Source organism: Bufo gargarizans, chromosome 3, assembly GCF_014858855.1.
Source record: "Bufo gargarizans isolate SCDJY-AF-19 chromosome 3, ASM1485885v1, whole genome shotgun sequence".
Taxonomy (NCBI): Eukaryota; Metazoa; Chordata; class Amphibia; order Anura; family Bufonidae; genus Bufo; species Bufo gargarizans.
In genome coordinates, this window is record NC_058082.1 from 377024315 (window position 1) to 377050676 (window position 26362).

General features: G+C 42.7%; 1 protein-coding gene across 1 annotated transcript in view; it reads right to left on the reverse strand.

The window, feature by feature from the left end:
* GRM4 (glutamate metabotropic receptor 4) overlaps positions 1–26362 on the reverse strand; it is a 351034-nt gene that overhangs the window by 173509 nt on the left and 151163 nt on the right. Inside the window, exons 4-5 of the mRNA XM_044285678.1 lie at positions 24658–24812; positions 24404–24544 (exon numbers count right to left, since the gene is read on the reverse strand). Coding sequence (XP_044141613.1) covers positions 24404–24544; positions 24658–24812 — 296 coding nt within the window. The remainder of the gene's footprint in view (positions 1–24403; positions 24545–24657; positions 24813–26362) is intronic.

A 26362-nucleotide genomic window follows, 5' to 3' on the forward strand; every position in this document is an offset into this window, starting at 1 on the left:
ACCAGGCATGAATCCCACAGGACCTGTCCATCCCTTATGCAGATTAGACATATATAACTACCTCCCCTTAACAATATATTCTTGTACTCCAGGGCACTTCTTCATTCAATCCTCTTTTTTTAATTTTACCATTATATTGCGGGGCAACCCAAAGTTAAATGAACCTCTCCTCTGTCTGGGTGCCAGGGGCCTAAATATCGTAAACTGGCCTGTTCCAATGGTGTGTGACATGAAGCCTGATTCTCTGCTATGGGACCTCTCTCCTTTGTCTGGGTGCTGGGGCCTAAATATCTGACAGTGGCCTGTTCCAGTGGTAGGTGACATGAAGCCTGATTCTCTTCTATGACATGAAGCCTGATTCTCTGCTATGGGACCTCTCTCCTCTGTCTGGGTGCCGGGGCCTAAATATCTGACAGTGGCCTGTTCCAGTGGTAGGTGACATGAAGCCTTATTCTCTGCTATGACATGAAACCTGATTCTCTGCTATGGTACCTCTCTCCTCTGTCTGTGTGCTGGGGCCTAAATATCTCACAGTGGCCTGTTCCAGTGGTGGGTGACATAAAGCCATATTCTGTGCTATGGGACCTGTCTCCTTTGTTTGAGTGCCGGGGCCTAAATATCTGACAGTGGCGTGTTCCAGTGGTGGGTGACATGAAGCCTGATTCTCTGTTATGGGACCTCTCTCCTCTGTCTGGGTGCTGGGGCCTAAATATCTCACAGTGGCCTGTTCCAGTGGTGGGTGACATGAAGCCTGATTCTCTGCTATGGGACCTCTCTCCAATTGATATTGGTAATTTTTATTTATTTATTCATTTCCCTATCCACATTTGCTTGCAGGGGGTTTACCTACATTTTGCTGCCTTTTGCAGCCCTCTAACCCTTTCCTGGGCTATTTTACAGCCTTTTTAGTTCCAAAAAGTTTGGGTCCCCTTTGACTTCAATGGGGTTCGGGGCGAAGTTTGTGTCGAGTTTGGATCCTGAACCCGAACATTTTCGGGAAGTTCGGCCGAACTTCTCGAACCCGAAACATCCACGTGTTCGCTCAACTCTATTCCTGGACTTTGTTTATCTCCAGCCTGCTTGCATCTCCTCTCCTGTAGCCGACGAGGATTGTCTGACCATTCTCCTGTGCCGCCTGCCTTGCTTGACCCTTTGCCTGTCCTGACTACGTCTCTGCATCATCCGCCGGTGCCCCTGGTCACAACCCTGCCTGGTTTACTATGTCTGTACTGTCCGTACCTTCGCAGGTACCTCCTAGTCTGCCTGGATATGCTGTCACTGACTGGGTTATGCTCCAGAGTAGTCCCTGGCAACTACCGACGGTCAAGCCTATCCTCACCATCTGAGGCTCTAGTGAAATCTGGGTAGTTGCTTAGTCACGCCCCTCTGGAATATTGCTAGTCAGTGGAACAGTGGGTTCACATCCTCTGTTCTGTGACATTCACCTGTACAATACCGTGCAGTATATCATCATCATATCAAAGAATCCCCACAATTCTTTATAACTTCTATATATAAAACTGGTCGGAGACACACACATATCATAGCAGTCTTTTAGAGGTGCGATTAATGTTTCTATATAACTGCTATTCATCATTAATTATCCATATAATTATTATTTAACCTCATGTCATTCTTCTCTTTGAGGGTTCAAGAAGAGAAAAGGAAAGGGGAAGATGAAGGGTGAGTAAGTTGAGAAGAAGGGGGGGAGAAAAGAGAGGGAGAGAGAGGGGGAAGTTATCAAAATAACTTTGCAGTCTCTTTATGACTATTCTTGTTACTACTTTTGCTTTTTAGCTGTATTGTATTTGATTCTAGGAAACATATCCACATGTGCTTGGGCATTACTTCCAATTACCTATAAAAAATAGGCATATGAACAGCCTTCATTGAGGACTTTAGGGCCTATGCTTTCTAAGCAATATATATCCAACGTGTTTCTTCCTGTAAGGGTACTGCGGCAGAGGATTCCGTCAGGCAGTTCCGTCACTGAAATTGCCTGCTGGATCCGGCAATCCAGACGCAAACGGGTGCATTTGTAAGATGGATCCGGATGCGGATCAGTTTTACAAATGCATTGCAATACTGGATCCGTCTCTCTGGTGTCATCCGGAAAAAACGGATCCGGTATAATTTTTTTTTTGCATTTTTAAAGATTTGCAGACCGGAAAGCAGGATCCGTTTTGCCGGAACACTTAATGCCGGATCCAGCACTAATACACTTCAATGTAAATCAATGCCGGATATGGCATTCTGGCAAGTGATCAGTATTTTTGGCAGGAGAGAAAACTACAGCATGCTGTGGCATTTTCTGAGTCCAAAAAACGTAAGAACCCGAATTGATGCATCCTGAATGGAATGCACTCCATTCAGTTTTATCCTAATGCATTCTGATCAGTTTTTTTCTGGTATTGAGCCCCGAGGATGGAACTCAATACCGGTCCACGTTTTTTCTGGCTGAGCCCTTTTCCACACTAGCGCAGTGATCCAGCAGGTTGTTCTGGCAGGGAATAGCCTGCTTGATCGCTCTGCATTCCGGCATTGCCGGAAGAGTGTAAGTCTCCGTCCAGCCTCATTCACTATGATGGGGACTGGTGGAGATCTGGCTGCATTCCAGCAAATATCCAGATAATCGGTCAGAAGAAAACTGCTGCATGTGGAATGCACAGAGATCTGGCACAGCCTGCCAGATCTCCACCGCTAGTGTGAAACTAGCTTAACTCCCCAAAATGTCAAGATAGAAAAATCGCTTAGTCACACACTGCTGTTGGTAGACCGTATGGATTTATAGGAGTCTGGTTCCCACCCCATACAGCAATTTGTGGAAAAAACTCCAGAAATATCACAAACAAACATAGCTTGTGTGATCATACGTTATTTAATCTGTGGCTCCTTTTATTATGTTTCAGCCAATTCTGCCTTTTTCAAACTATAACAGAATAAAGAAAAAAATATGGATGCCATGATTTTAAACATACATAATGGCAGTGGTAAGCATACAGTATTGACAGTCACAATGGTACATATACTGGTGCTTAGAGTGAAAAAATAAAAAATAAACATAAATAATAGAGTTGAGCGGACACCTGGATGTTCGGGTTTGGCAGGTTCGGCCGAATTTGAAAAAAAAAATCGGGTTCGGGACCCGAACTTGACCCCGAACCCCATTGAAGTCAATGGGGACCCGAACTTTTAAGCACTAAAATGGCTGTAAAAATGTCATGGAAAGAGCTAGAGGGCTGCAAAAGGCAGCAACATGTGCTTAAGAGCATGGCAAATGCTCGGCAAACAGATGTGGATAGGGAAATTAATTAAAAAAACATAAAAGACATTAAAAAATAAAATTAGGAATGATGTAGGAGGAAGAGGTTGAGGAGGCGGTGAATGGGTGGATGTGGCCGTGTAGGCTAACGTGGCGGTCTAGGTGGAAGCAGCGGTGAAGGAGGAATAGGTAGCCAACACAGATGTGTGTTATTTAGCATTTTTACATAGGGACATTTTTACAAATATTGGGACATATAAAAAAAAAAAGTGCACTTGAGTACAAGGATGGATGGTTGAGGCTGTTAGAACTGTCTATTCTACACAAGGTGCAGACAAGTCCTGAGGGATCCAAGCCTGGTTCATTTTAATGAATGTGAGCTTGTCCACGTTGGCTATGGACAGGCGGCTGTGTCTGTCTGTAATGACGCCTCCTGCCGTGCTAAGTACACGTTCAGAGAGTACACTGGCTGCAGGGCAGGCAAGCACCTCCAAGGCATATAGGGCATGCTCTAGCCATGTGGACAATTTGGAGACCCAGAAGTTTAATGGGGCAGAACCATCAGTCAGTACGTGTAGTCGTGTGCACAGGTACTGTTCCACCATGTTGTTCAAATGCTGCCTCCTACTAACATGCTCCATATGAGCAGTGGGGGCCAGTTGTTGCGGCAAGGTGACAAAACTTTTCTACATTTCGGCCATGCTAACCCTGCCTTCTGAGGTGCTGGCGCTGACACAGCTGCGATGGTGACCTCTTCCTCCTCCCCTGACTTCGCCTTGTGCTTCCACTTGTCCCCCGGCATCAGACGGGAATGCTCTCAGGAGCGCGTCTACCAGCGTGCGCCTGTAGTCGCGTATCTTCTGATCACGCTCCAGTAAGGGAATTAAGGACGGCACATTGTTTTTGTAATGGGGATCCAGCAGGGTGGCCACCCAGTAGTCAGCACAAGTTAAAATGTGACAACTCTGCAGTCATTGCACAGGCACTGCAGCATGTAGTCGCTCATGTGTGCCAGGCTGCCCAGAGGTAAGGACAAACTGTCCCCTGTAGGAGGCGTATCGTCTGCGTCCTCCGTATCCCCCCAGCCACGCACCAGTGATGGGTGCCACCCCGCTGTGAACATGCTTCATCCCCATCATCCTCCTCCTCCTCGTCCTCCAGTAATGGGCCCTGGCTGGCCAAATTTGTACCTGGCCTCTGCTGTTGCAAAAATCCTGTTTCTGAGCCACTTCTAAAAGACTGGCCTAAAAGTGTTAGAGATGACCCCTCTTCCTCCTCCTCGTCCTGGGCCACTTCCTCTTCCATCATCGCCCTAAGTGTTTTCTCACATAGAAGCGGTATTGTAACGCTGATAACGGCGCCATCGCCACTGGCCATGTTGGTGGAGTACTCAAAACAGCGCAACAGGGCACACAGATCTCGCATGGAGGCCCAGTCATTGTTGGCAAAGTGGTGCTGTTCCGCAGTGCGACTCACCCATGCGTACTGCAGCTGAAACTCCACTATGGCCTGCTGCTGCTCGCACAGTCTCTCCAGCATGTGCAAGGTGGAGTTCCACCTGGTGGGCACGTCGCATATGAGGCAGTGAGCGAGAAGGCTGAAGTTACGCTGTAGAGCAGACAGCTGAGCAGCGGCAGGATGAGAACGCCGGAAGCGCGCACAGAAGGCCCGCCCTTTATGCAGCAGCTTAGACATGTCGGGGTAGTTGGGAATGAATTTCTGCACCACCAAATTCAGCACATGCGCCAGGCAAGGGATGTGTGTCAAACCGGCTAGTCCCAGAACTGCAACGAGATTTCGCCCATTATCGCACACCACCAGGCCGGGCTTGAGGCTCACCAGCAGCAACCACTCGTCGGTCTGTTGTTCTATACACAGCCACAACTCCTGCGCGGTGTGGGGCCTGTCCCCCAAACACATTAGTTTCAGAACGGCCTGCTGTCGTTTACCCCTGGCTGTGCTGAAGTTGGTGGTGAACGTCTGTCGCTGACCGGATGAGGAGGTGGTAGAAGAGGAGGAGGAAGCCGAGTAGGAAGAGGAGGCAACAGGAGGCAAAGAATGATGCCCTGTGATCCTTGGCGGCGGAAGGACGTGCGCCAAACAGCTCTCCGCCTGGGGCCTAGCCGCCACTACATTTAACCAGTGTGCAGTTAGGGAGATATAGCGTCCCTGGCAGTGCTTACTGGTCCACGTCTCTGTGGTTAGGTGGACCTTGCCACAGATGGCGTTGCGCAGTGCACACTTTATTTTATCCGATACTTGGTTGTGCAGAAAGGGCACGGCTCTCTTGGAGAAGTAGTGGCGGCTGGGAACGACGTACTGTGGGACAGCAAACGACATGAGCTGTTTGAAGATGTCCATCTCCACCAGCCTGAATGTCAGAATTTCAAAAGCCAGCAGTTTAGAAATGCTGCCATTCAGGGCCAGGGATCGAGGGTGGCTAGGTGGGAATTTACGCTTTCTATCAAAGGTTTGTGAGATAGAGAGCTGAATGCTTCCGTTTGACATGGTGGACATGCTTGGTGATGGAGGTGGTGTTGTTGGTGGCACATCCTCTGTTTGCTGGGTGGCAGGTGCTAACGTTCCTCCAGAGGCGGAGGAAAAGGCCGAGGCAGCAGCAGAAGAGGGAGCAGGAGGGGCCTGAGCCCTTTCTTGGTTTTGAAGGTGCTTACACCACTGCAGCCCGTGTCTCACATGTAGATGCCTAGTCATGCAGGTTGTGCTAAGGTTCAGAACGTTAATGCCTCGCTTCAGGCTCTTATGGCACAGCGTGAAAACCACTTGGGTCTTGACGTCAGCACATTGTGTGAAGAAGTGCCATGCCAGGGAACTCCTTGAAGCTACCTTTGGTGTGCTCGGTCCCTGGTGACGGTGGCCAGTAGCAGGGCCACCTATTTTTGGCCACCTATTGCATGCAACATTTTACTTGACCAGCTAATTTTAGATATTCTACAGAAGTCCCATTACAATCCCCCCTCCCCCCAATTTGCCTTTTGAGCAAATAATAAAAATAGTAAAATAGAACATTTAAAACATTTTAATTGTAAACATTTCCTCATATGTAAAACATAAAATAGCAGCATTGCACATATATCAAGTGCCAACAAGATTTTCCAACATAACATAAAAATTACAATAGAAATAGAAATATTAAAACAGTATAGAATGGTAAAATAAATAACCCAAAAATGAAAAACACTTTGATACAGGAGAGATATTAAAGACTAATATTCCAAATATCTCAAATACAGTATAAAAAGGTCAATAAACTGAAGTACAAAAGTGCAAATTGCGATTAAATTAAAGTGCAAAACAACAAAGTGCCAACTAACATAACAGTGCATAACAGTACAAACCTAAATACAATCAATAATGCAAGTGCCAATCTGTGATCTTTATGCTGTAAAAGATTGTCACAAAGGCCATTGGGTCTACAAAAATTGACTTTTCTTGCTTTAGCGTTAGCAAAGTCCTTCAGCAATATTTCAAAATCAATATCTTGATCAATGGCATTCTCAATAGACAGCATGGCAAGTCCCACCAGCCGTTCTTGAGACATTGAAGACCGCAGATAATTTTTTAGGATTTTCAGTTTTGAGAAGCTTCTTTCACCTGAAGCCACTGTGATGGGGAGTGTCAGCAGTATTCTAAGTGCTATTGCTACATTTGGAGCAAAACCATTCCTGACGGCATAGGCCAGAATGTCAATTGGCTTCATGCTTGGTGATACAACAGGAGCCAAAATACTGAGCTCTTCATACAGCTGCATTCCATCAATATCTTCATCCTTTGAATTTTTATCAGTTAATACTGTTTGTAGCTCCATACAGCTCTTTAAGAGTTGCTCCCTATCCATGTCTTTAAGCTTCCTAATGTCATACAAAAATTGAAAGTTGTTGCTATGATCTTTAAGCTGTTCAAATCTCTCTTGAACAGATTTGATTACAACATCCAAGATGGTATAGAAACACTCAACCTTAAACTGTTTTTGGGGATCTTGGATTGGTTCATCTTGTCCCTCGTAGGAAAAAAGTCTCTTTTTTTTCTGTGCCTATGCAATGTAGAAGGCAACACAGGATCAATTTCCATTTCTGATGCCATTGTTTTTGCTTCTATAAGCAACTCCTCAAATCCAGTGTCAGAACGATAATTTTCTAAGTAGCTCTTGCTGGCTTCTAAAAGCTCCACCACATCTGGCAAGTAAACAGTTTGACTTTGAAGAAGTTTGCTTACTCTGTTTATGCAATTTAATATGCTATACCACATTGCTGTCAAACACACAAATGTAAAGTTGTTTATCTCTTGTGCCAATGATGCAGCCTCATTTCTTGCAAGAGAAGAAAATGCTGCATCTTCCTCAATTTCTATAAGTGTGTCATTGTCATGACCCGGGTTGTATTTGAACCGGGATCTTCCTGGTCTCTTAAACCATAGCCTTACCTGTTGTGCTACAGAAGAGATCTAGACTTTGGGAATGTCCTTACTGTGTTCAACACTACATCATACTCTCTAGCTCCACCTGCTGCCAGCTGTGGACAATTCTCAATCTGGACAGCCTTTAAATAGGAAGTGAGGTCATCACTCAGTGCCCGTTTATTTGGATTTCTTCCCTGGGTGTTTTGACTTCAGTGATCTTCCTTGTATTGAACTCCTGCCTGATATCCCGACTATTCTACAGCCTGCTGATTTTGTACCTTGCCGCCAGATCGTGAATGACCTTAGCCTGTCTGACTCTTCTCCGGATTTTGATTCTGAACTATTCGCCTGACGATGCTTTGCCTGGATCTCAAGCACGCTATTTCCACTTCGGACACTACCTTTTACAGGTACCTTACAGTCATATATTTCTGACATTTGAAATCTAAAAGGACAAATGGCATCAATTCTGCTAGACCATCTTGTGTCTGATAGTGGCTTCACAGTCAGCCTACTGATGTTCTTCTTTAGAATGTCCCAACGATTTGTTGAGCCAGACAAAAACACATATATTTTCTGCAAAATACCAAAATATGAACTGGCTTGCCTACAACTAATAGCAGCGTCATTGACAACAAGGTTTAAAGAATGGGCACTGCAAGGAACATAGAATGCACGCAAATTCAAATCTCTGATTCTTTTCTGGACGCCAGAGTGCTTGCCTTTCATGTTAGACTGTTGTCATAACCTTGACCTCTCATATCCTTTAATGGTATTTTAAGTTTCTCAAGCTCTGCCAGAATTGATTCAGTCAAACTTTCTCCAGTTGAACTATATACTGGGATGAATCCTAGAAACCTTTCTTCAATTTTCACTTCAGGGCTTGCAGTTATTGAGTCCCCTTGTGTGATCGACACAAATCTAACAATGATGGTCATCTGTTCCACAAGAGCAACATCTGGGGTGCAGTCAAGGATAATAGAATAGTATTTGGCATCTGTTAAAAGTAACACAATCCGTCTTGTTATTTCTTTGGAAATGATGCCAATCAATTCATTTTGGATATCCTTTCCCAGGTAATGGCAATGAATTTCTGCATTCGTTATTTTTGTAAGGTGGTTCTGCATCACGGTATCAAAGGTAGCCAGCATCTCCACAAGTTGCAAGTAACTGCCATTGTTTTCACTGTAAAGTGTATCATTGCTTCTTCTGAAAGCCAAGCATTGCTTACCAAGATATTGGACGATGGCTACAAGGCGCTGGAGAACATTTTGCCAGTGCTGAGTTTCTGCTGTTAACAATCTCTGGTAAGACTGGTCAATAGTTCTTTCTGATCCAAGCCTCATCAATAACTCATTCCACCTTCCCACAAAAGCAAGATGAGCTGCAGACTGTTCATGTGCATTCAATATATGAGATATATTTCTCCAGTCATCGACATCTCCAGCAGTCAGACTTATTTGTTGCTTTGCAAACAGTTTGCAACAAAAACAAAACACTCTGTTTAGCGTGGTAGAATAAATTAGCCAATGTCGGTTCTGCACTTCTCCATTTCCAAGGTGGCGTTTGTAATGCACTGCTGTAAAACGTCTCTTAGATGCATCTCTTGGAAATGCAAAGTCTTTACATGGCTTTGCTGGGCCTTTCATTACGATGGTATCCCGAAACGCGGTAGTAATGACATCTGGCCAGTTCGCTGGATCAGAGATATCCAGTGGTAATGCAGTGATCTCCTTTTCTTGTTCTATTGGTTCTGGTGATTTTAGAGAGGTCACTTCTTCAGTATCTGTGCAACTTTTCTCTATAACAGATTGATCAATAACAGTTGTTGATGTTGAAGCAACCACTGTCATGCTTGTTGAAGGTCCTTCATCCGTGTCCATATGCACTGGATCGTCTTCAGCTACACAATATGATTCCTCATCAGCTTGTGTGGCTTGCTTTTGACCAACACTGAAGAATTTGCTTAACGATCCAGCCATTTTTTGGGCTTCTTCTTGAAGTTTTCTTTTCCTTTTGAAACCTGCACCCGACAACTTCTTACGTGGTGGTCCAGACATTGCTCAGCATAAATCAGTCTACTGCAAAGGTAGTGTCGGCCCTAACCTATCCACAGGATAAAGGATAATAAGTTAATAGTTGGGGTTCAGACTGCAAGATCCTTCACTAATCACGGAAATTGTCTCCCATTGAGTGCCCAATTATGAGCTCATCTATGTTTGGAGCCCCCATAGAGAATGAACCGATTGCTGGCTGTGCATGTGCACTGCCGCTGCATTCTTTCAGGAACAATTGTCTTCCATTCTAAGCACCTAAGGGGGATCCCAGTGGTTATATATAAAAATAAAAAGAATCTTTAATAGTTGCCGCTTGCTGCAGAGTGCACTTTGAAAAGCTAGTAAGCGAAACAGACATCGGGCCATTCCTCCAGCCAGGTTTGTCATCTGTCATTTTTTATGCTTGTCACGGCTGTTTATGTGTTTGTACCAGGATTTATAGCGATACTTTACTTCTATGCTGGCTGTTCTCTTGACTCTGTATAGGCTCTATTTTGTATATGCCTTTGGGCGAATCTATGTATTTGCAAATAAGACCACCGAGCACATTCGTTTTTTAACCTTTTTTCAAAAATTGGTTATCCCTTGGTGTATCACACATGCAGTGGAGACTTTATGGAATCATCACTATTGTTATATTTACTGGGTTGGAGGCTTTTTTATCCACACTCCTCTGCATGGGTTTTATTATATTATGTATGGTAGCATATTTGTTCAATAAAGATTTACATGGTCATCATCCGCGGGTTTGTTTTTACTTTTTATAGGAGGTTTACGGTTGTTCACCGTGCAGTGTATATTTGCTGGGTTCAGCTATTGTTGGTACATTGCCGCCGAGTAAGTCGCCCCAGATGCGGAGCATGTAGTCACGCTTCCTCCGCTCTCCTCTTAGCCTCTCCTGCTTGATTGACACTCTGAGTGTGCACCCTGAAGCACATGTTGTGATATGGTCCATATCAAAATATACAAGAGGATGATATACAGTATAACATCTTCCTGTATATAGTGATATAGTGGACCACGCTGATATAACCTGAGTATCTCTGGTATATTATTATATGTACAGCTGGTATAAGTCATACATCTTAATATACCAGAAGATGTATAACTTATGCCAGCTCACATATAATAATATACAGAATATACGAGGTTGTTAACTCTGCCGGATAGTAACTCTTACCTGAGCTTGCTCTGGCTGAAAGCTGCTGAACCGACCTGCTGAATACTGGAGACTGGCTGGGCTCAGTGTGGGCTCTGGCTGCCTGAATAAGTGCTGCTCCTTGGCCTGGCTCAGGCTGGCAGAAATGTCTGGCAGAGAGAGAGGAGGTGGGGTGAGTGACTGTAGTATAGAGTCAGTCTACTGGGCAAGTGGGCAGTGGCAGACTAGCAGTGGCTCCAGTCCCACGCCCCTCTGTTCCCAACTTCCTGCCGGACCTGCAGCGCTGATAACATTGTGACGTCACATAAGCGTGCAGTGTGATCCGGCGTGACTGTCCGGCCTAAAACCGGACGTCTGGCCACCCTAAGAGCAGAAGTGGCAGAGATAGTGAGGCCAGCAGCAGCCATTTCATTCAGATTAGAGACAAAGCTGTAGTGGCTGTAATCTGACTAAGGGTCCATTCACACGTCCGTTGTTTCTTTCCTGATCCGTTCCATTTTTTGCAGAACAGATCTGGACCCATTCATTTTCAATGGGTCCTGAAAAAACAGCACAATGTCAGATTTTTTTTCAGGACCCATTGAAAATGAATGGGTACAGATCTGGTCCAGATCTATTCCGCAAAAAACGGAACAGATCAGGAAAGAAACAACGGACGTGTGAATGGACCCTTAGTCAGATTACAGCCACTACAGCTTTGTCTCTAATCTGAATGAAATGGCTGCTGCTGGCCTCACTATCTCTGCCACTTCTGCTCTTAGGGTAGCCAGACGTCCGGTTTTAGGCCGGACAGTCACGCCGGATCACACTGCGCGCTTATGTGACGTCACAAAGTTATTAGCGCTGCAGGTCCGGCAGGAAGTTGGGAACAGAGGGGCGTGGGACTGGAGCCACTGTTAGTCTGCCACTGACCACTGGACCCTGAAATGGATGCTCCTGGCCTCAGTGAGTCTCTCTGCCACTGCAGAGAGACCTCATATCAGCCAACTCACCCCCCCGTCAAACCTCATATTAGCCTGCCCCACAGAGCCCCCGATCAGCCCAGTCAGACCCCCCACACTGCCCTCCATTATGTATTTGTGTTTGCCCCCCAGTGCCCCCACTAAGTAATATTGCCCCCACATACAGTAATATTGCCCCCAATTATGTAATTTGCCCCCAGTGCCCCCACATACAGTGCCCTCCATTATGTAATTTGCCCCCACATACAGTAATACTGCCCCCACATACAGTGCCCTCCATTATATAATTTGCCCCCTTAGTGCCCCCACATACAGTAATACTGCCCCACATACAGTGCCCTCCATTATGTAATTTGCCCCCCCCGTGCCCCCACATACAGTAATACTGCCCCCACATACAGTGCCCTCCATTATGTAATTTGCCCCAGTGCCCCCACATACAGTAATACTGCACCCCAGTGCCCCCACATACAGTGCAGTCAGACTCCATTATGTAATTTGCCCCCACATACAGTAATACTGCTCCCACATACAGTGCCCTCCATTATGTAATTTGCCCCAGTGCCCCCACATACAGTAATACTGCACCCCAGTGCCCCCACATACAGTAATATTGCCCCCACATACAGTGCAGTCAGACTCCATTATGTGATTTGCCCCCACATACAGTGCCCTTCATTACGTAATTTGCCCCCACATAGTAATATTGCCCCCACAGATTGTGCACAGTCAGACTCCATTATCTAATTTGAAATTGCCGCCAAAACACCCCCCCCCCCCCACATACTTGTGTCACTCGCTGACGTTGATGATCCTGATCCTGTTCCTGTGAGGTGTCTTCTTTGTCTAGTGATCTTTCCCTACCCCCGTAATATTTGTATACCTTCAGTCGTCCCTTCCGGTTGTGACGTCCCGCCGGATATGACGATAGGATCGTGTGTATTGGTGCGAGACCCGTGACCTCCTCCGGTCTCGCGGGATCTCGCGCTGAATCGACTTAACAGGGGCCGGGCAGCAGCACATCCACTATGAAGATCTGGCCGGCGGCGGCAACTAGGAACACCCAAACAGGAGGAGGAGTCAAGAAGCCGGCGCAGATCATTAATGCAGAGGAGGCGCAGCAGTCAGTCAGATGATTTCAGACATGGATCACAGGTAGGGGGGCGTGGCACGGGCGGCGGCTAGTAGGAAATTAGATGGATGATCTCACAAGTAGGGGGGCGTGGCACGGCGGCGGCTAATGGTACTCGGGATTCGGACTCCAGAGCGCCGGCGCCCCCAGGCAGAGTGCGCTCTACGCGGTGGCCTACTCTGCTTATGGGTGTCGCTGGCCCTGTTCATACCCTGTCACAGTCTGTGGGAAAATCTACAGTTCTATACCATTCCAAATAATCCAAGCTGTTCTAAAACATCCTAATTACCCTGATTAATTGGAAACAGCTGTTTTAATCAACTCAACAGGTGAAAAACAGCAGCTTTCTGCAGTTGGTTTGTGGACAGTCATGGCTAAGACAAAGGAGCTCAGTGAGGACATGCGGCTGCACATTGTGGCTGTTCACAAGTCAGGAAAGGGCTACAAGTTCCAGTGGCTACAATGCAAAGTATTATAAAAAAAATACAAGATGTTCTGCACTGTGGAAAATCTCAGAGGACGTGGTCGGAAGCCAAAAGTGACACCTGTGCTGGCCAGGAGGATAGTTAGAGAGGTGAAAAAGAATCCAAGGATCACCACCAAGGCCATCCTGGTGAATCTTCTTAATCCTCCCTGCTTAAGAAGTAACTTAAAGGGAACCTGTCGCCAGTTTTATGGTGTCCTAACTAAGGGCAACATAAATAAGCGACTGATTCTCTTAGGAAAATGCTGGGTCACTTTCTTTAATTGACCCAGTCAATCTGCCAACATCTTGTATTGAAAAGCTCCAGCTGATAATGATGAGTCCTGAATATTCATGAGCGTCTGACTCTCCCCGCCTACCTGCTGCTGAGTGACAGTTTTTTTCCATATGAATCAGCAGCAGGTGGGAAGGGGAGTGGCTATAGCTCTGAATTAAATATATGCTAGACTTAATGACATCACACTGGACTCAAATCAGCTCATTAGCATGCAGCATCTTTGTGTGTCTATTATGAGGTAACCATCTGTCACACCAGTAAGTGAATACATATGGGTACTTTTTAGTCGTTAATGATTGTATATAATTAGTTAGATTCTAATCAAATATCCACATGACAGGATCCCTTTAAGCAGGGAGGAATCATGACTTCAGATGGAAAAAAAAGAGGAATATTAAAAAAAACTAATATATTCGATATAGTGCTATATATTCATTTTTGGAATATTCGTAATATTCTAAAATAAGGATATATAGCAAATATTCCCCCAAAAACTAATGAGAAAAATTTAGCTAATATAGTGCTATAATGTTTTTTTTTTTATAGTTGTCATTTTTTTCCAATCTGAACTTCAGATGAGAAATAAATTACAACTATTAGATAAAGAAGATTATAGCAGTATATTAGCTAAATTGCTCTATATTCCATTTTTTTTCTGAATATTCGCTATATTGCTCTATATTCTTGTTTTTGAATATTACGAATATTCTAAAAAACAAATATATATCTTTTTTTTTAAAATCTGTACAGTTGTTCCACTTTGGCATACTCCTCCCTGACAAGCGTCCCTGTCACCATGGGAATGCCTGGGGGTTAGAATATACCATCGGATCTGAGTTTTCACCATTTCATTGATTCTCATTATGAAAATTTGCATCACGAAAATTCTCATTATGAAAATTCATATTGCAAAAATTCGCAATCAACACTACTCCTAACGAATAATCGACTAAATATTTGTGAAATATCGCAAATTCGAATATGACACCTGCCGCTCATCACCAATTACCACCAGGATCCTTGTCTGTAAAGTATCTACTTTAAAAGCGACAACTCCTTCATTGACAACTGCCACTACCTGATAATAGGAGTACAATTGAACTTATTATTATTTGTGCTATACAGAAAGCTTTCAATTGACAAACTGTACCAACTGTCCACAGACTATCGATTTGCAGTAAATGTTCAACTGGTTTAAGAAAAACGACTCCTCATTCTTACTACTGCTACTCTCAACATTTGCACCTTATGGTTCTGGCATCACAAACAAAGGGGCCCAGCCACCAAAGCACCTTAAACATCATTTACCATCAAGAGCACCTCAACCAACATATGGCTGGTGTTTCCTGCAACAGAGGGTGCCCTGGAAGATTTTGTGCTGTCTTCCTCATCACTGCACATCGGCCCAGGGAGGCATCTTCTAACTGTGAGTACAAACAACTACTGCCCCCATCGGGAGGGGGCAACCCCCATAAAAAATTCAAAAAATAATCCCAGCAGACGTCTTCATTTTCAATCCATGATATTCTTTTATTCCATAGCAAAATTACAGAACACGTTGCGGCCCGTCCAGCCTTCAGGACGGCGACTGGTACTCTTACTACAGACCTATATCGCAAACCCACAGATCGCAATAACCGTTTAAATTTTTCCAGCTTTCACGCACCAAACACCAAGAAATCCCCCCTAACTCCCAATTTGAGAGGGTTAAACGCATAGTCAAAGCAAACTCTATCTGCCAGGCAAGATTAGCTGAATTGAGACAGCGTTTATTAGACCGAGGCTACCCCCCACATCTTTTACATATCTCTGACCGAAAGAATCCAAGCAAAAAAACTCTAAAAATCGCCTGGCCTTTGTATACACCTTCCGTTGGGTCTAGGTTAAAGCTAATATAGGCCACCAATAAGGTCCTCCACAGTGTCAGAATTCATTGGCCACTTCTACACAAGGCCTATCCGACTACAGAGGAATTTCAAAATCCAATTTTGCCCTGTACTCGTTGCACTAAAAACCTACGTGATCTTCTGGTTAAAGCAGATATTGGTCCCCTGAGAACCTTGTCTACATACTCCAAAAAAAGGGCACATTTCCTTGCATACATTGTTTCCAATGTTCCAATGTACTAAAAGGTTTTCACATATATCATCCCCAATCAGGCAAGAGTTTCCCTATTCACAATTTCTATACCTGGGACTCAAACTTTGTAGTCTACCTTCTCAAGTGCCCGTGCGGAAAGTTCTATCTGGGGGAAACCACAAAAAAATCTGCGATCGCATCTGTCAGCACAAGTCTAACATTAGACGTAAAAACCTATTGCTACCAGTACCCGCACACTTTCACGCAGGCGGCCATTCCATATTACAATTTAAATTTCAAGTAATAGAGCACGTTACACCACCAAGGAGAGGAGGGGACCGGTTAAAACACCTCAAAATTTGGGAAGAATTCTGAATAAATAAATTGGACAGTTTGAAACCAAAAGGGATAAATAGAGATTATGAAATTCAGAGCTTGATCTAACACGGACACCTTATGACATTTGTATGGTTGTACATAGATACATGTGTACAGGTATATACTGTATGTGCATATATATATATACAGTGGGATGCGAAAGTTTGGGCAACCTTGTTAATCGTCATGATTTTCCTGTATAAATCGTTGGTTGTTACGATAAAAAATGTCAGTTAAATATATCATATAGGAGACACACACAGTGATATTTGAGAAGTGAAATGAAGTTTATTGGATTTACAGAAAGTGTGCTATAATTGTTTAAACAAAATTAGGCAGGTGCATAAATTTGGGCACCACAAAAAATAAATGAAATCAATATTTAGTAGATCCTCCTTTTGCAGAAATTACAGCCTCTAAACGCTTCCTGTAGGATCCAATGAGAGTCTGGATTCTGGTTGAAGGTATTTTGGACCATTCCTCTTTACAAAACATCTTTAGTTCATTCAGGTTTGATGGCTTCCGAGCATGGACAGCTCTCTAAGTCACACCACAGATTTTCAATTATATTCAGGTCTGGGGACTGAGATGGCCATTACAGAACGTTGTATTTGTTCCTCTGCATAAATGCCTTACTGGATTTTGAGCAGTGTTTAGGGTCGTTGTCTTGTTGAAAGATCCAGCCCTGGCGCAGCTTCAGCTTTGTCACTGATTCCTGGACATTGGTCTCCAGAATCTGCTGATACTGAAGGGAATCCATGCATCCCTCGACTTTGACAAGATTCCCAGTCCCTGCACTGACCACACAGCCCCACAGCATGATGGAACCACCACCATATTTTACTGTAGGTAGCAGGTGTTTTTCTTGGAATGCTGTGTTCTTTTTCCTCCATGCATAACGCCCCTTATTATGGCCAAATAACTCAATTTTAGTTTCATCAGTACACAGCACTTTATTCCAAAATGAAGCTGGCTTGTCCAAATGTGCTTTAGCCCACCTCAAGCGGCACTTTTTGTGCTGTGGACGGAGAAAATGCTTCCTCTGCATCACTCTCGCATACAGCATCTCCTAGTGTAAAGTACGCCAAATGGCTGAACGATGCACAGTGACTCCATCTGCAGCATGATGATGTTGTAGGTCTTTGGTGCTGGTCTATGGGTTGACTCTGACTGTTCTCACCATTCGTCGCTTCTGTCTATCCGAGATTTTTCTTCGTCTGCCACTTCGAGCCTTAACTTGAACTGAGCCTGTGGTCTTCCATTTTCTCAATATGTTCCTAACTGTGGAAACAGACAGCTGAAATCTCTGAGACAGCTTTCTGTATCCTTCCCCTAAACGATGGTGAGCAATCTTTGTCTTCAGGTCATTTGAGAGTTGTTTTGAGACCCCCATGTTGCTACTCTTCAGAGAAAATTAAAAGAGGAGGGAAACTTACAATTGACCCCGTTAAATACTCTTTCTCACAATTGGATTCACCTGTGTTTGTAGGTCATGGGGTAACTGAGCTTACCAAGCCAATTTGAGTTCAAATAATTAGTTCTCAAGGTTTTGGAGTCAATAAAATGACAACAGTGCCCAAATGTATGCACCTGCCTAATTTTGTTTAAACAATTATAGCACACTTTCTGTAAATCCAATAAACTTCATTTCACTTCTCAAATATCACTGTGTGTCTCCTATATGATATTTATCGTAACAACCAATGATTTATACAGGAAAATCATGACGATTGACAAGGTTGCCCAAACCTTTGCATCCCACTGTGTGTTATATATATATACACACTTTATTAAAGTGAACGTTATGTTGTATAGATTCTGTTGACTGATCTTAGTACCCTTATTTATTACAGATCCACTAGTACGGGGATCAGATCCTGGTGCCACCTAATATGGGTATCCCTTTATCCTCTACTATCTCCCATTGTTCTTCCTTTTTTACTTTATTCTTTTCTTCTTACATCCTTCTCTATACACCTTCTATTTACACCACCTTATACCCTTTTCTTTTGTAAATTTTCTCCCTTTCCCCATTATTTCTCTCTCCATCTTTTCCCATATTCTTAGCCATTGTTTATTCCCCTTAATTCCTTTTTATTCTATTCTTATTCATATTCCCTCTTTTCCTTTTTCTTTTCTCTCCTTCCTGTCTTCTTTTTCTTTTCTCTTCATTCTCCATTACATCATTCCTTCTCCATTATCATAGTTCTAACTATCTGAACTTTATTTCTGTCTACTTCATATCTCGTTTTGACTATATTTTATACATATATCCACATATCCATATGTCTTTATATTCCTCATTCCAATTCTCCTTACATTTAGTGGGCTGATTAATACAAATTGAATAATCTACATCTGTTTTCATGTTATATTACCATGTGTTTCACATATCTATACTTTATTTTTATTTATTTGATTGTGACTGTTTGTCGATACGGTATGCTTACCACTGCCATTATGTATGTTTAAAATCATGACATCCATATTGTTTTCTTTATTCTGTTATAGTTTGAAAAAGGCTGAGTTGGCTGGAATGTAGCAAAAAGAGCCACAGATTAAATAAACAACACGTATGATTACATAAGCTACGTTTGTTCGTGATATTTCTGGAGTTTTTTCTACAAATTCCCCAAAATGTCAGGCATTTCATGTTGAGGTAAATCTACAAATGTTTTCATGTTTAACAGTAAATATAATTACCACATCACAGGGGCGGTCATGGAGAAGGCATGTGTACCAATGTATTTTTTTATTTTTTTGGTAGGGTGGTTGTTCATGAAAGAATTGAGTTTATTTACAATCGTTTACAAAAATGGGGGGAGGGGACCTAACCTGGGTAAAGGTATTTGTATACACATATATATTAATGCCAAGAATGGCCTAGACTTATCTTGACCCAGGTATAAAGTGTGTATTAAAACTTCACTTTTAATTCGACATAATAATAAAACGGCGGTGAGCCATAACAAACAATTAAAACACTTTGTTTCCACCCCAAAGAATTGACGACTTACTTGCTGCCAAGGTGAGGGAGATGTGCACTATCTCCTATTCACCACAACTATATCTGCAGAGCTTGAACATAGGGGGGCAATGTGTGGATAGACCTGTAGTTGCCTTTAACTGATTAAACTGATTAAATGGAATAGCTGACTATGCTCCTACACACAAACGTTCACAGCACAGCACACTTGTCTGACACTACGTCAGTAGCTGTCAAGACGCATACACACACTGCACACACGCTCTTAAGCTCTCCACCTAGCTAAAAAAATCTTGCTATATTGAATGAAAGCTAATAAGCAACATTGGAGTGGACAACAATTGTTTAAAACAATCATGTTTCACCAGATCACTGGCTTTTTCAGGGGTTGGGCAGAATTGAATACAACAGACATGATGGTGGTATATATGCTGCAATTCTGTTTGATCATGTTTATTTGAGTCATTGGGTACATTTTTAGGTGATTTAGTCTTTTTTGTGGGCCTATCATACCAATGACATGCTATTTCTATCCATTGTTCTCCTCTTTTTTGCATATATGTTGTGTCCCACTGTGGGTCTGGGTCAAAGTGTGGCCAGGCGACTTTGTCTCCCAAACACAGTCCTTTGACCATATTCATGTGATAGGGACTATTGTCACCGTCACGTGGAAATGGACTACGTGCGTCCATAAACTCTGTCCATCCTGCCAAGTTATCTACCCACAGATTGATGAGGTAGTAATTTGTGGGACTAACCCTTGCAACATATTCTTTACATGTTTCTCCTACATTTAGAGGAGGAAACTCCACTTTTGAACCTTGTCCACCCATAATAATATATGACAATACACAGCAATAGTAACAAGGAGGTATGTCTGTACACTTACCACCCAGACAAGACCTCCACAAAACAATACAGATAATCAATAATTGATCTTATCACTTTATAGTAATAGTAATCTTATCTATATGGATCAAACCAAGGTAGGTCAGTTTCCCTGAAACTGTTCTCTTACATGTACCCCTGGTACTAGAAAATCTCTGTCGACAGTTAAAGTATATAGATCTCCCTGAGATCCTATGGTGTGTCCCTGACACAAAACAACTTACAGATAGATCTCCCTGAGACTGTATGCCGTGCGTGGCACTCCAAGTGCCGGCCTTATTCATGAAAGTACTCCAAGTACTTATTATAAACGTCCTAAGTCTATTTTTAAGGCTTAACACTGTATCCCGGATACATAATAAAAAAAAAAAATCACGGATAGAGATGTAGCCAGTGCCTTCGGACCGGGAACTGGACAAAAGGGATGTCTCTCTTACCGGACACGAGGATGGCCCCCAAACTGAAAGGATTTGGACCTTTCTGGACCTCTATGACCACCTTGGTTTGATGTCACTGGCGTCAGGAGAGATATTTCTCAGCTAGCAATAACATAACACACACACAGGTATCACTGAGACATACTCTAACTTTATTATGCTATCGCTTGGCCTTATATAGGCAGTAGAAAAGTTTGCATAACAACAGCGTTTTAAACCAATCATAAAGATAAACATTGGTGCTCATACACATACTACCGGAACATCCTTATATGGTATGTGTACATGCAGTAAGTAAAAAGAATAGGCTTTAATCAGTCACATATAAGAATGAACGCAGTTGTGCCGAATGACCCTGAATAAGGCAAGAACGTTTGTACTAGTTCTGGGAGATTCCCAGAATCTATCCTGGGACAAATAAGCAAACCTAACTCACAGCGGGGAAACTTGAAACAGTGCGTGGGTGAGATGTTATAACAATTCTTTACATATTTAGAGAGTCACATTTCTCTTCAGTAACCAATTACTATTAAGCAAGCTACACCAAGTGACAAATAAGAACACAAGAGATTTGGAATAGCTGCCCTCCCTCATTATATTCTAAGTTGTGCCGAAGCAGAGCACTTTTTTAAAAGGAAATCGGTTGCTGACGCAGGACATGTGCACCAGGCATGCCTTGATTTCCCTTACTTTTAGTTGGTGCGCATGGGTAAAGGCACTCAGTGTCTCGGCTACTAGAGACTCAGTGCTAACGCACCCGCCGCCTGTGCATTACATGCGCTCTGGAAAGCATCATCTCGCTGATTTTCTAAGTTGGAGCGCAGTGACAGCTTGCGCATGTCATAAGGAGACCTCCTCTGCCCTGCATTCATTTGTCAACAACAAAAAAGGGAGGGCAGCTATTCGAAATCTCTTGCGCTCTTATTTGTCACTTGGTGTAGCTTGCTTAACAGTAATTGGCTACCACACAAATCAATCACAGAATTGCAGCATATATACCACCATGTCTGTTGTCTTCAATTCTGCCCAAACCCCCGAAGAAGCCAGTGATGCGGTGAAACATGTTGGGGGGAAAGTTGATTGTTTTAAACAATTGTTGTCAACTCCAATGTTGCTTATTAGAGTCCTTGTGTAGGACACTTTATTCCATATAGCAAGGTTTTTGAGCTAGGTGGAGCGTTAATATATATGAGTTTATTTACAAGTTACATTTTATTTTGGGGAAGGTACATCAATGATGTGCCCTGATGTTATGTGATGTCACTATTACTTTGTTCTTTAAGTTTGTCATGATCCTGAACAGTAACAATACCCTAATATCCTCCTTCTGCCCTCACACCCTCAAATAGGGAAATTAAATGAGGACGTGAGGTAAAATAATATTGATATGTATAATTAATGATGAATTACCGATTTCATGTATAGGAGTTATGAGGAATTGTGAGGATTCTCTGATATGCTATGATATACTGTACTGTACTGTATAGGTGATAAACATTTTCAGATAATAAATCAACTAATGACACTGATTAGGATATAGTATATAAGGATACAGAGCAGGGGTCAGCCTTTTGTACTCCAGCTGCTGTGAAACTATAACTCCCAGCATATGAACATGCTTGGCTGTTCAAACTCCCACACAAGTGAATGAAGCATTCTGGGAGTTGTCGTTTCTGGCGTGCCAGAGGTTGCTGATCCTTGATATAGAGGTCAGGTTATGCCAAGGTATTCACTAAATACAGTGCCACAAGTTCAACAGGAAAATAACATCATGCAGAAGAACTTGCTCTGCACACTAAGTCAGAAGACATGCGCATTTAAAGAGATATAGAGGGATTGTGGCCTTACGTTACATCAATGGAGCTGGAATGAGGGGAAGGAGTTATGGAGAGGGAGCAGTAGAGGATGATAAGTGTTGAGACACGATGAGGGCAGTCCTAGAGAAGCCACATAGTAGAATGTGATAGGTGAAGTAAGTGAGGATAGGCAGACTCAGTGAATATACGTAGGAGGATATGATAGAAATGATGAGACTAAGAGGGTGTGGCTAGTGAAATCACGATGACAAGAGAGGTGATGATTAGTAGATCATGATAGCGACTTTGAACCAAGAGTATTTAAACTTGAGCACAGTGTTACACCATGTAATGTCCCGTATACACCTGAGGACACAAGTAATTTGGTGAAACATGTTGGGGGGCAGTGAATGATGAGATTTTAGTAGCCAGCTATCATTTGTGCTGACACTAAACTGTACAATAAATGGAAAAGGAAGCAGTAGAAAAAGAACTGGTGATGAAAGTGCAAATAACCACAATCCCTCACGCAGGAGTGAACAAACAGAACAATACACTATGATAGCTAGCTGGATTTTTAGAGGTCAGATTTTTTATTTAATGAAATATATAATAATATTGGTTGTGGGACAAATATGAATTGGGTACTATCAGCCTAAGGGCTGGCAGTTTCTATTTAAGAGGACCTTACACCCTTAATTTGTTGAATTGACTGTTACTGTTTGGAGGCTCTATTTCTGTGTGGAGCACAGTAAAAAACAAATACTGTATAGACCCTAGCAATTAAATATATATGGAAATAATTCAATGGTATAAAAACGTGTTGCCAATTTTTGGTGCATATTAAGCCACCTTCCCGATAAGCAATGACACATAATCTGATAAGCAATCACACCCTAACTCTTTGCCGGTCAATGTAAAAAAAAAATATCAGTGGCCAGGGGCGTAGCTATAAGGAGTGCAGATGTAGCAGTCGCTACCAGGCCCAGGTGCCTGAGGGGGCCCAAAGACCCTTAGGCCGCATAAGAAGACACTGGTATTATAGAAAATGCATGCTGGTGTTATAGCTCTGTCTGGACGGAAGGGGTTAGGTCAAGAATTTGACCATTTAAATTTTTGCCCCAGGTGACATGAAGGCTATGTGCTTCCCTGCCCCTTGCCACAAAGCACTGATGGAAGGGGGCCCAAGGTGAACTCTTGCACAAAGTCAAATGAGCCTTTAGCTATGCTCCTGTCAGTGACACATAATAAATGTGGCACAATACCCCTTGTTGTGGGAATTTTAATATGCGGACATTTTATCTTAGGATGTGTGTGTGTTTTTATAGATTGTCATCTGTCTCCCTGTGTCGGATTTAGCCAAAGAACACTCTAGCAGAGGGTACTTTGGCTGAATTGGGACCAGTGGCAAAACAGTCAGTATGAAAACCTTCTAATGGGCTTGGAGCGCTATTCCTTTCTGGATACATATCTGCTTTTAAGACATGCATAACTGCCTTGTCGGTATACTTGTACCGTATACTGACAATAGCCGTAGCAATGCCTCGCAGATAATCTCAAACCTATGAGAACCAGTAGAATGATCTTTATTAGATACTGATCACTCTGGATCAGTATTAAATTAGGTCCATGCTGACAGTGATGGGGGGTGGGCGGCCACCTGGCTGGTCGGCTAGTGGGCATGACTCATCCTTCCTTACAGGGATGGGGTGTGTCCATTGTCTGCCCAGCCACATTGACTGCCCCTCCCTGTCCTTTGATATGTCATCACTTCCTGTATCCTTGTCTTGGGCCAGCCCCTTGTACACCTTTTGTTAGTCAATAAAGGATGGACACTGGGCAAGGAGGTGAAGGAGATGCTCAGGAGAATTCAATCAAGATGGTAGCATTTGGGTGGTTCTCTGGCTGTAGCTGAGGGAAGGATGGAGTTACCTTTTTCCTTACACAAACTTTGATGCGAGCTGAATACAACTATTAATATTTTACCACAACACCCAGAATCCTGGCGCAACTGCAATAGTAGATCTATCCTAATGTAAACTACAGGCTTGAAAATCATTACAGGTGACCATTTATTATATATTACTTACTGGTGCACTTCTTTCCATGGCCTCCTCTGCGTAGTGCATTTCGGCTCAGTCTACAATGAAAATTGTCCTCCCAGAATTCAGCAAACCAGACATTCCTCCTATTATTATCTAGTGTCCGACTAGTAAAATACCGGTCAAACCCTAAATAACAATCAACATATAACAATATATTAGAAGATAAAAGAGTAAGTTCAAGAACCTTACAAAAAACATGTTTAAAACAAAATTCACAATGTATGGACATGTAACTAAACCTCTGACTGAAGCCCGTGTAGGTAGTATAGTGACGGCCCCTTCTGCCACTTCTTCTTGCTGAAGCACTGGAGAAATCTTTGAACCCCAACTATCAGAGCCAACCCACATGAAGTGTCCGGTTTGATTTGCCCTTTTTGCGGCTGCAAGTACTCGCCTATGGAAAATAGCATATTACATGAAAAGAATGTTGAATGCCATACTTAGTGTCAAAGCTACAAGATCATGATCTATTATTCTCATTATATTTATTATAGTTGACATGCATAACACAAGCAACAAAGCTGACATGCTCACAGTCAGCAGTTCACATCTGCAATCTAGGATTACACTAGTTTGTCAGTGGGGTAATCTAGTTTGCAGTGATCAATACACATTTCAAGATGAAACCTATTCAGAAAATAACTTACTTGTTTAAAAAAAAATTGAAATATTCCTCAGTAACAGAAAGGTCTAATAGGTCTTTCAAACAGATAGATTTGAGATATATTCTGCCTATAGAATTCTATTGATCCATATTGCACCTATGTGTGTCTATTTTTTTTTTTATTATCATAGACTGAATAAAGACATTTTCTAAAAATATGAATGTAGCCTGATAAAAAAAACATTATATTCCCTTAACCCCTTCAAGGCCATTTTTGGGAGATAGCGTGGCAAAAAAATGGTGAATCACAGGTATTTATTTATTTATTTTTTGTTATGCCACTCACCATGCAAGAAGCATATTTTTATATTTTAACCCCTTTAGGACCCTGCTATTTTTCACCTTAACTCCTTAAGTACACAGCCTTATTTCACCTTAAGGACCAGGCCATTTTTTGCAAATCTGACCAGTGTCACTTTAAGTGGTGATAACTTTAAAACGCTTTTACTTATCCAGGCCATTAAGAGATTGTTTTTTTTCGACACATATTGTACTTCATGACATTGGTAAAATTAAGTAAAAATTAAAATAATTTTTATTTATAAAAAAATACCAAATTTACCAAAAATGTTGAAAAAATTGCAAATTTCCAAGTTTCAATTTCTCTACTTCTATAATACATAGTAATACCTGCAAAAATAGTTATAACTTTAAATTCCCCATATGTCTACTTCATGTATGGATCATTTTGGGAATTACATTTTATTTTTGGGGATGTTAAAAGGCTTAGGCCTCTTTCACACGGGCGTCATTTTTTTTGCCCGGATAAGAGCCGGGTGCGTTGCGGGAAAATGCGTGATTTTTTCTGCGCAAGTGCAAAACATTGTCATGCGTTGCACTCGCTTGAGAAAAATCGCGCATGTTTGGTACCCAAACCCGAACTTCTTCATAGAAGTTCGGGCTTGGGATTGATGTTCTGAAGATTGTATTATTTTCCCTTATAACATGGTTATAAGGGAAAATAATAGCATTCTGAATACAGAATGCATAGTAAACCAGCGCTAGAGGGGTTAAAAAAAATAAAAAATAATTTAACTCACCTTAGTCCACTTGCTCGAGAAGCTGGCATCTCCCTGTGTCTCCGCTGCTGATGAACAGGACCTGGGGTGAGCTGCTCCATTAAATACAGGTTAAGGACCTTCGATGACGTCACTCCGGTCATCACATGGTACGTCACATGATCTTTTACCATGGTGATTCACCATGGTAAAAGATCATGTGATGACCGGAGTGACGTCATCGAAGGTCCTTAAGCTCTATTTAATGGAGTAGCTCACCCC